Source organism: Nicotiana sylvestris, chromosome 1, assembly GCF_000393655.2.
Source record: "Nicotiana sylvestris chromosome 1, ASM39365v2, whole genome shotgun sequence".
NCBI classification, from domain to species: Eukaryota; Viridiplantae; Streptophyta; class Magnoliopsida; order Solanales; family Solanaceae; genus Nicotiana; species Nicotiana sylvestris.
Window position 1 is genome coordinate 46,138,983 of NC_091057.1, and position 11,952 is coordinate 46,150,934.

Sequence of the window (11,952 nt, forward strand, 5' to 3'; positions counted from 1 at the left end):
GCAGTTTTGAAAAAAGAGGTTGGTAACGAGGCCTAGAAACTGTGCAAGGATGGAGAGACTTGATAAGATGTGAAGAAATTTGAAGATTTGCAGAAAGGCTTGGAAGAACTTAGAAGGATTTTGAAGATTAGTGAAAAAAATCAAAGTAAAGCTTAAAGAAGTGAGAAGAAGACTTATTTAAGGATTCACGGCGGCGGTTCAAAGGTACTGATAACAACACGATAGAGGATTCAAGAATTACTAAAGAAAAATAAGAAAATCAAGAAACGTGTGGAAGCTAAAAGAAAATAAAGAAACGAAAAAGGATGGAAAATTAAAGATAGATTGAATTCAAGAAAGGGTTTCTTGAATTCAAGAAGTCTATTCTTGAAATTGAATCCTAACAACAACAATTAGCCAACAAAGAACTAATCGCCTTTGGTAGAGAATTAAAAACAAGAGATAGATTGTGAAACCCGACCCTTTAGAATAACAAGAGCAACAATAAGCCTAAACTTATTACCTTTCTTGAATACCTAGAAGTGATCTAAGATTTCGAAAGAGTTTAATCTTACCACCTTAAGTTGAGTCTTGAAGGTTGAAGAATAAATCCAAGAGTAGCCACACACAAGAGTGCAAGAAAAATCTCACAATTTTTATTGATAATAGTCTGAATAATCTAAGTCTAAAAACAAAGAAGACACCCCTTTATATAGAGAGGGGGTCACGAAATTGTCCCTAAAAAAATAAGGAAATAAAGTCCTAAACTACTTTGGACAACAAGTTCAACTTCCTTAGAAAAAGAAAAATACTAGGAAGCAAAAGCCAAGTCATTCTTGGAAAATAATTCCAAAGATCTTAGTAAAAGGAAAACATAACCTTAACTAACTAGGAAAGCAATAAATTTAATCCCATACCATATGAAAATAAGTCCCAAACCAATCTTGTATAGAATCTTGGAAATCTTGAAGGAAATTTGCAAGCAACTTGGCACCAACTTGCACTCAACATCTAGCACGACTATTGTACCATTATTGGACATCAAGTAAGTCCTTTTTATTCTATAAAAATGTGGCTTTATGTAGAACTTCATGGGCTGCAAGTTTGGACACATTTTAGGTGCTAAATTGGTCAAACAGTGGAAGCTCAAATCTATTCAAGGACAATGATGAAGCTTTGGAATCTCAAAGAGGGCCTTTAACAAGATCTCAAGCTAAAAAGTTGCAAAACAAGGTCATTAGACTTCAAGAACGATCAAATAAGTTGTTAGTTGGGAGGATGAGCTTAAGGATAAAGGATAGGAGTTATCTAGGTGTTCTAATTATTTTATGCCCCAAATTCATGTCCAATAAGAGGTGGATTAGATCCCAAGAAACATCCTCTGAAGAAGGTCCAAATCAGGCCACTGTTTGACCAATTTAGCACCTAAAATGTGTCCAAATTTTCAGCCCACAAAGTCCTACATAAAGCCACGTTTTTATAGCATAAAAAAGACTTACTTGATGTCCAAGAATAGTATAATAGTCGTGCTAGATGTGGAGTGCAAGTTGGTGCCAAGTTGCTTGCAAATTTCCTTCAAGATTTCCAAGATTCTATCCAAGATTGGTTTGGGACTAATTTCCATATGTTATGGGACGACCATAAAATAATTATAATACCTAGATAACTCTTATCCTTTATCCTTAAGCTCTTCCTCCCAACTAACAACTTAGTTGATCGTTCTTGAAGTCCAATAACCTTGTTTTGCAACTTTTTAGCTTGAGATCTTGTTAAAGACCCTCTTTGAGATTCCAAAGCTTCATCATTGTTCTTGAATAGATTTAAGCTTCCTAGGATGCTATCAAGTACTAGTGGCCGACCACCAACTAATGCTCATTAATGATCTTGGGAACTGTACCAACGCGACGCTTCAGTCGCTTCTATCGCTTACGTCACAAGGGTGACGTCATAACTGATCGAGGTATAAAATCGAAGGCTCAGTTCGTTTCTTCTTATTACACTCCAAGAAACAAGGGGCTTATCTATATATGGCTAAAACTGGGCCTACCCGATTGTGCTATTTGATTGAGACCACGAAATTAGATCGAGGGTCAGCCTCGTAATGGATCAGACCAGAACACGAAGACAAGGTAGCCAATTCGAGGATCGAGGTGCCTGTCGAGATCGAAGCCACCAACGATCAAGACCGACTATAACAGACTTCGAGCAAAGCGCAGTAACGGAAAAGCGAAATATCCATAGCAGTTGAAAATCACGGCAGAGATCTCGGAACGGATCAAATCAAGGGCGATTGTTTAGGCTAATCATGGTATTTACTTCCCTAATTAGAATTGTACCATAACTAGGACTCGTCTGCTATATAAAGAGAGCCCTAATCATTTTGTAACCACCTTACATTCACTCAGAAAAAGTAATACAATATTCTAGCGTGTGCCCACACGCTGGTTTGCTTTATATTACTATCACTTTCCATCATTTATCTTTACATTTATCAATTGTTATTAGGTAAAATCACATATCCTTAAAACCGCATTATAAGTTTAATTATTATCCGACTTTTAGGGTAAACAAAAAGTTAAAAAGGTTGTAGCTAGTACGAATAGAACCAATGACTTTGCAAAGGGTTTGAACCCCTTTGACCACTAAGCTATGCTTTTAGGCTGTGTCAAGGAGATTCAGAATATAGTATATAAGGTAAAAATAGATTTTACCTAATTTTTCTGCCAAAGAATTCTGGTGAACACCTATCCGCCCCTGATTATGTTATAAGTGTGTTTTATACGTATATATACACATAGTCAAATAAAAGGTAAGTATGTCCAATTTTGTTGTACATTCAACACTATCCCTACTCATATAACAGTTCAATATGTAGTTAAAAAGACGACAATATTATTCGAATCTTAGTGATCTTATGGTGTCATGTACTGTTACTGTTTGTTAGATTTTTCTCTCTTTTTGTAAACTTTCTTCTTTCTTTTTTATTTTTGTTAAAAAGAAAATGCCATTGATTCCAAATTTCAACCCCTCTCCCCCACTATAAAAGAGAAAGATCACACAGGCTTGGACAACCCCTTTACCTATCCCCACCCCCTTATCCTACCACCCCATCTACCGCACCAATCCCTCTTAGACAGAAAAAGATTTTATTTGGTTTCGTATTTGGTATTTCATAATTTTTTTGGGGTCCGACTAATTTGAATTCGCATCAAACAACTTTAAAAATGACTTCATCTAAAAATAACTCTTCACCTTCATCCTTCATACGAAAATTTAAACTTTTAATTAAAGATAAAGAACTAATACCAAAAGTTTGAATACGAAATCTTTAATTAAGAAATTATTACTCCGCAACCTTTTGTGGTGAGAGTTAAGAGTTAAGGGGTCGTTTGGTAGGATGCATTAGATAAAATAATGCTTGCATTAGCTTTGTGTATTAATAATACCTTGTTTGGTAGATATTTTAAACCTATGCATTAGTTATGCAAACATTAGTTATACATCATATTTGGTATTATCCTATGCATAACTAATGCATAGAAAACCATGATATTAGCAATGTAAAGGGTTTTATTGCATGTATTAGCTTAGTTAAAGAGAAAATTGTCCTTCAAAATTTATGCTTGATTAAAATATGCTAGTTATATATTAATGCAGGTTTAAAATAATTCAAATAGTGAGAAATAAAATTATATCTCTAGTAAATAAATTAATACTTAACATATTTCCTTTTTTATAAATAAATATTTAGTTGTATTTTACAATATAGGTAGACAAATTAAATAATTTTTTAAAACTTTTTCATATAAAAATATTTCTCAACATATGTTTCTTTTAAAAAGTTTGAGTGATGGACTAGTTTTGAGGATATTTTTGTAAACAAGCAATTCTTTTAGAAATTGTGCAATGCTTTAATACATCAAACCAAATAATAAATAAAAAATATGCCAGCATAACTAATACCAGCATAACTAATGCAAGCATAACTAATACCAACATTACTAATACACCATATTCAGCATTATTCTTATTCACTCCACCAAACGGTAGAAAATCACAACCGGGAATACATACACAAAAAGCCTATTGGACCAGACTGAAATATCTCTCTCTCTCTCACACAGAGAGTGACTGACGAGTGTGAGATATAGAGAGAGAAAGTGCTAATAGAAAAAAGAAAGAAAAAGAACACTTTAAAAGAACTCCCTTTACTTTTCTCTCTCTTAAAAACCACCAAACCCCTTCCTCCCACCCACCCCCTACCATAACCCCACACCCCCCTTCACTCTTACCAACCCCCACGCTACCTCACACTCGATCATCACCATTCCATTGCTTCCTCACACACACACTGTCTTCTTTCTCACTCTGTTCATAGATTTTATATATAAATATACAAATTTCTATATACGTATAGTTAGTACATAGATATATATACATCTACTATTTATATTTTGTAAAGCTTTTGTGGATAAAATGGAGAGGTACAGTGGGACCCAATCAATGGAGGTTGGTGCACCGGTGGATCCGGTTTCCGAATGGACAGTTCCCGGCGGTGAGACTGGGCTCGAAGGCAAGTACTTTTTTACTGCATTTGAATTTCATGTGAATTTCACTTAAATTTTGTGTAATGTGGGATATTTTTTTACAGAGCCTATGTGGCAGTTGTCACTGAATACTGGTCCAGAATCGTACCCAGAAAGGCCTAATGAGCCTGATTGTATCTATTACTTGCGTACGGGCTTTTGTGGTTATGGTGCTAGGTGTCGGTTCAATCATCCCCGTGACCGTAATTCGGTAAATTTACATTTAAAAAAAACTTTTTTAGGTAAAAAGATTGAATCTTTAGGGTTGATATGCTTGATCATTGATTTTTATGTGTCCAATTTGGGGTTGATCTTCTGATTTAATGGGTTTTCTCTTTTGGGTGTCTCAAATTTCTGATTCTAGATGTTTAAAGTTTTGATCTTTTTTTTTGGACATTTGTGAAGCATGTTGTTAAAAATCTTGATTAGCATTGCCTAAAAGTGTATATTTACACTAAGTAGTGGGTGCAATGGTGTTGTGGGGTAAACTAACTTAAGATCCTCGATCCGTCTCTAGTGATCATAGTTTAATAGATTTTTCTTTTGTTACTTTTGGGTTTTTTTTAACTCTTCGTTTAATCTGTTGCCAAGATTGGGAATTTTGACATGCATTGATTGTGTGAACTGAGGACAGGTCTTGGGAGCGATGAGAGCTACCGGAGGAGAATACCCAGAAAGAGTGGGTCAACCTGTTTGCCAGGTTAGTTTTTTTCGTTACATGCAATGCTATCAGTTTTAGAATGTGGGGTGTTCTATTGAATGATGATCAATTTTTGGAGGAATGTGTGGTTTCTGGATTTGGCTCTCTCTTTAGTTAATCAATTCGTCTGCTTGCTGTTGATTCTGTACTACATTGATATCCCATCTTGTTAGTACAATCAATTCGTCTGCTTGCTGTTGATCATGTACTATGTGAGCTTCCATCTAGTTAGTACAATCACTTCGTCTGCTTGCTGTTGATTCTTTACAGTTGAGCTCCCATTTTGTTGATCATGATTCGTCCTTTTCCTTCTTTCGGATCTCTGATGTGCTAAATGGAAGCTTATGTTTCTCTTCAATCTGGTGTAGTATTTAAGATCCTCCTAGACTTGCCATGTTATCTCTCAGATGCATACTGGAAAGATCTAATTTGCTAGATTCTGCTCTGTGATGATATTCGTCTTTTTGCTGTCTGATAAGTGCATGAACTTCTTTTTCCTTTTAGACATGAATTCGTCCTTTTGTTCCTTATTCTGGAAACTTTCCATTACCATGTTTGTGAATTCAACTGAATTAAAAAATTTCTATATCTGATAAATGTTTTACATTACAAAACATACATGCTAGGGTCGGCAATTTTGAACTATCCTCAATTTTCCATATAAATTCCAATTATTTGACCACATTTTGACGCTTCTGTTGATCATTTTATTGATGATGTCTTTTGTCCTAGCTGTGCAAGTGCTTTTATTGTTCTCCATAATGGTACATTTTTAAGAAACATTTCCTGATGTTGGAAAAATATGCTTGATTGAATCATCTGTATTACAAATTGCTTTATTGTCTCTGTAGCTGGAACATTTTTTTCTTGGTGATCACCTTTTCTTTTAGAACTTCTGATAATGCTATAAGGTTTAATTTTAGGGATTGCGTTCTGCATTGGTTGCATCAGGTTACGGGTTTGAGCTGTAGAATCAGGCATTGATGCTTGCTTTAGGATAGGATGCCTACGCCACACCCCTTGGGGTGCGACCTTCCCCGGACCCTGCGTGAATGTGGGTTGCTTCGTGCACCGGGCTTTCCTTTTTTTTTTTTTTTAATAATCTGCGTTGCTTATTTGTGCTAGTAAATCGTGCTTCAATTTTCATTTCTTTTTCCATTTTGGAATTCAATGTTCAATTCAGTGACTGTTCAGAAAATTTAGTTTGAGTAACTGGGTTTAGTCTTCTCATCATTGGAGTATTGATAATGCTTCTGTAGGAAAATGTTCTTCCACTATATACCAGCTCCATATGATTCATATCTTTGTTTAGTCTGAGGAGCAAGGCTTTTCTATCCTTGACATGAAAATCCATTTTGTTTTATACTTTTATATTGTAATCTCCTTACTTGATTCTATGTCATACACACTTTCTGTTTGTGTTTCCTATTGATTACAACTCTTGATTATGTATGAAGTTCTGGTTGTTTGTATAGATGAGGGTGTGACTTTTGTAGAACCATATTTTGGCGTAGGTTTCTCTACTTTTGGTATATTTCCTGTATAGGCGGATATGCCCAGCATTAAAAAAATTATTTATCTTATCAAAAGAAAATGTATGAAGTTCTGGCCTTTATCAGTTATTTGGTTTTAAGAAAAGCTCGTTTGTTTCTCGTCCGCTTTGGAACTCTTGTGTGGTCTCTCATGAGTTTGTTTTCTCTTTTATGCACTAATCATTGTTACCACTTTGGTTCATGCTTGTTGCTGAAGATGTTTTCCTTTGCATATTTTATCTGCTAATTTATGAATTATATCTTAGAAAAGATTGCTATTTGTTGTTGATTAGATAGCTTTGGAATTGAGCACCAAATTATTTTCTTCCAATTTTGCGTAGTCAACTGCATTTGGTGGATTCAGCTTCATATGATTTGTCTCCCATGTTGAAGGAGCTCATCTTCCTACTTTTTAGTAAATCATCGAAAGAAGTGCTTAATATGTGGTCAAATGACAACCACTGTCAAACGATTGCTTAGAAATATGATATACCTGTTGATTGTTAACTATGAAAACAGTTGCTCAGCAAAAAGTGACTGGTTAACTTGTCCTGTTTTTCTGGCGACTTCTTTTTTTGATAAGTTGAAAACTGCACTTTTCACTGCAATAATTAGTTGTTTCTGATTTGCAGTACTATATGAGGACAGGTATGTGTAAATTTGGCGCTTCATGCAAATACCATCACCCAAGACAGGGAGGTGGATCTCCAGCACCGGTGACAGTTAACATTTATGGATACCCGCTGCGTCCGGTCTGCCTTCTTTTTATTTTCAATCAGTCTTCATCTGAGCTTATTTTCTTTTGGTTCCAGTCCTTGTGTTTTCTTTTCTTTCTCTTTTGTCTTACTGCTTGAAAAGTTTTTAAGTATGGTTGAATCCTTCTGAGTTGGCTCATAAAGTTCCTGTCACAGGGTGAAAAGGAATGCTCATATTATGTGAAAACAGGGCAGTGTAAATTTGGCGTCACTTGTAAATTTCATCATCCACATCCTGCTGGAGCGCAAGTGCCAGCACCACCAGCTGGACCTGGACCTCTGGCTGTGCCAGCTGCTGTTCCTGCACCGCACATTTATCCAACGGTGCAGTCTCCTTCTGTTCAATCAGCTCAACAGTACGGGGTAGTTTCTGGCAACTGGCCAGTTGCTAGACCTACTCTACTTCCTGGTTCATATATCCCTGGGACTTATGGTTCTATGCTTCTTCCCCCAGGGATGGTTCCTCTACCAGGTTGGAGTCCGTATCCGGTAGGTACACCATAGATGCTTCTTTCAGCTGTTGATATATACAATTTTTTTGGATGCACTGACTATCTGCTGAGTTTAAATTATGCGCTACAGGCACCTGCTAGTCCAGCTCCCTCCCCAAGTACTCAGCCTCCACCTGCTGCTGGCCCTATTTATGGGCTTTCTCAACTATCTCCTTCAGCACCTGCCTACATGGGACCATATTTATCTGTTGCTTCTGCTTCCGGTCCTTCAAGCAGCAGCCAGAAGGAGCATGCATTTCCAGAAAGGCCTGGACAACCAGAATGTCAATATTACATGAAGTATGGGGACTGTAAATATGGATCTTCTTGTAGATACCATCATCCGCCTGAGTGGAGTGGACCTAAAACAAGTTTTATCCTCAGTGCTATGGGCCTCCCTCTTCGTCCGGTGAGAATCTATGCATGCAAATTTTAAATTGAAATTCTACATATTGGTCAGCACTTAAATGTTTCTAAACTTTGTTGCTAAAGCATTCTCCATGTTAAATCTGACCTTTCTTTCCCTAACCCTCAAATCTGGAATTACATTACCGTACTATTTTAGAGACAGACTCCTATAAATGCATGAAATTGAAAAGAAACAATTATATTGCCTAGGATATTTAGGTTGAAGCAGTTTACTGATTGGGATGATAAATTCCATGAAGTTAAAAGTATCAATGAGATCCGCTATTTGAATTATTGTGTCAGACAATTTTCGCAAGGAGGTATCTGCATGTATGTGTTTACATTATTGCTCTAAGTGTGGGCAGGGATGCTTTTTGGTAGGACAATACAGAATTTGGGCAATAGCTATTTGACTTTCTGAGTATGTTTGAATTGCTTTTTGTTTCTAAAGAGATGGCTGTCATGATTAATTCTGGAATTATTAATTTGTCATATGTGGTGCAGTAATTATTATTTTTTTGAGACTGTTTACCAGCCTTGAACCCTTGACCAAGTAGTTTGGAGAGACGAACCCCCCCCCCCCCCATGAACAAGGATGGCCGGTATATGTGGTGCAGTAATTATTTATATAGTGATTACTTTTCTTTTCCTTGGTACATGAGGAATTTACTTTTCAAGCAACAAGAGAAGTGCTTATAATATTTTGCGTCTCTACCTCGCAAAAAAATTTGATAGAATGTTCGCAGATGGACAAATATATTTTGGATATCAGATTCATTGACCTATTCTTGTAGGAGAAACTACAAATACTGGACCGAAATTTTTCAAAACCATACCTAACCGACTGATGAACACCCCTAATTCCCCCTTGGTATCTTTCTGCTATTCTCTAAATATCAACTGGGGCATATAAATGGGTAACCTCATATGTAGTTTCAGGGGCTCGGTAAACATCGTGAATTTTCAAATTGTTGAGGTACAGGTAGTATAAAAGATTACACTTTTGCGCCTGGTGCTTGCTAGATGGTGAAATACCTTCCTTACCTACTCTTCCTGGAATTGCGGAACTTTTCTTAACTTGTCCCAAAAAGAATTGCTGAACTATAGTGCATCTTATTGAAGAGTAAAAAAAAGGCATATTTTGTGGTAAGTGGTGCAATCAGGATGTGTGGATTAGTGGACATCATGAGTTTGAACCCTGTTGCAAACCAAAAGCCTGGTATTTAAGTGGAGAAGGGTAGCGGGGAGGGCGTATTATCCACTGAGTTTCAAATTGTGTGCCAGCTGGCCTTCGTGGATTTATTTATTATCACAAAAAACCCATATTTTGTGATCTTATAATGCCATACTTTCTACACCTAAAACATGGAATTTCAAAGTGAAATTTGGGGCTTTTTTATTACACTTTAAGAGTGTATTTTGGGAATTTGAGTACCGATTTGGACTCGGTTGTGGAACAATCAGTCAAAAAAATATAATGCCATACTCCATAATAATATCTTTGCTTTTTATGCATCCATTAGATATACATGATACACTGATATAGCTGGTTTTAGTTGCGGGAAGCAATCCTGTTGATTCTTATATAGGTGTATTCTTGAAATGAGATGCATCCCAGCCTTCATATACAAGCCATCAGCTATTAGTCGTCCCTTCCGTGAAGTGCTAGTGGCATATTTTTCTATTTGAGTTTCTTTGCTAATTGAACTTGCTAGGAACAAAAGTTTGTTTTGCTTTACCTCTCCTATTAAACACGTTGCTGAAATTTGTTAGTGTTTGAAACAAGTGAGTTCTGAAGTTTGAGTGATTCACTGCTTCAGTGATTTGGAATATTCATTTTGTTTTTGTTCCTCTCCATTGTTCTGTTTCAGGGTGCGCCAATTTGCTCTCACTATGCACAAAATGGAGTCTGCAAGTTTGGGCCTTCTTGCAAGTTTGACCATCCAATGGGAATGAGTTATAGTCCATCAGCATCTTCTCTTGCTGATATGGCTGTCGCTCCTTACCCTGTGGGATCTTCTATTGGTACTTTGGCTCCATCATCCTCATCCTCAGACTTGCGGCCTGAACTTGTTTCTGGATCTGGCAGGGATGCTTTCTCTACCCAAATATCTTCCATGAGTACCTCAAGTGGTTCAGTTGGTTCAATGTTTTCAAAGGGCGGTCATGCTTCTCATTCCGGTGTTCAGCAGTCTGTACAGAGTTCTAATCCTTCCAGTGGCAGCAGCAGCAGCGCAGGCCACGGAGGTGAGGCTCGCACATCAAGTTGAGAGAAAAGATTGAGTGATCACATTTTTTCTGTTGCTCAACGATCATGACGAGCATTCTATTTTTGGTGCTAGTCACTTTTAGGAGGATCTTATCTCATTAGTCATCTTGGTTCTTTCAATTCAGATCAAGCACACACTCCAGTTCTGTCCATCTGTTGTTCATAAAATCACTATAAGGCCACCCTTTTTTTTTTTTCATTTTGAATAAGCGAAGACCATCCTTCAAAGGTCCCAACTACCCTCACTAGGGGCTTGTAGCTAGTTTCTGAATAACAAGAAACAGAAACCCCTTTCCATTTTAGATGAATCTGCAACTATGCCTCATTTTTGGACCTTGTTGTGGCTATTTATGTTGTAGTCTTTTAGGGAACAAAAATATCCCTCCTACACCATTGTCCTTCCCAAATTTGACTGTCTTCACCCATCTATCCTCTTTAGCCCTCTTAATTCAAAATAGGGGACAAGCTCCAAACTTGGCTTTGGAATTAATACCAATGTCTTCTTTTTTCCTCTCTTTGTTTAGGGCTTTCTTGTGAAGAAACAGTTAGAATGGAACATTGTCATTATGGGATTTGATCGATACTTATGTTGTGATATGGGAAAATGTTCGAATTGGTAATGTTTATCAGCAAATACAGTAAAGTACCATGCGACAACTTTGACTTACTAAGAATTGTTCTTTTTCCTATCACATTTAGTCTCATCACTGAATCTTTATTGCTGTTATAGGTTATGGTTTCCCTTTTCATCTTCTATTATTAACTTCTTTATTTGTCTTACAATTTCTAGAACAAAATTAAAGCAGGGAGCAAAATGAGTCACTCGTTCATCAAAATGAATTAAATGTCTCATGGCTCAAGTGGTCAAAATTTTATCTGTATATTTAACTTTTCTCCTAAATCTACTAATTCTCCAACCTAAGGTCTGGTTAATGATCTAAAAAATGTTGTAGGTCTTTTTCTACCCTAAGTGCAATAGTTGATGATTAGTTTATGGGTTGGTGGGTGATGTTCGTACTTTATCCATAATCGGAGTTACTCCTAATTAAACATGTTTACTTTGGAAGAAAGTACTGGAACTATTTAAAAGCATCTTTCTTTTCTATTTGTGGTGTAGGAACTTCTTTTATCACTCCAAGTGTCTTATTTTTAGTAATCTGTATTTTTTTTTGGAGCCAATTCAAGTGTCTTATTTTAGTAAAATCTGGAATTATTGCCCGAAATACTTAAAA

The 11,952-nt window shown here is 36.5% G+C and overlaps 1 protein-coding gene across 1 annotated transcript; it reads left to right on the forward strand.

The window, feature by feature from the left end:
* The first annotated feature begins 4,161 nt into the window (after positions 1–4,161).
* LOC104224832 (zinc finger CCCH domain-containing protein 58) lies at positions 4,162–11,412 on the forward strand. The gene is made up of 7 exons (XM_009776540.2): positions 4,162–4,552; positions 4,631–4,776; positions 5,200–5,265; positions 7,430–7,549; positions 7,709–8,041; positions 8,135–8,452; positions 10,323–11,412. The coding sequence occupies exons 1-7, from the start codon at positions 4,456–4,458 to the stop codon at positions 10,719–10,721; spliced, it is 1,479 nt and encodes a 492-aa protein (XP_009774842.1). The 5' UTR covers positions 4,162–4,455; the 3' UTR covers positions 10,722–11,412.
* The last annotated feature ends 540 nt before the right edge of the window (positions 11,413–11,952 follow it).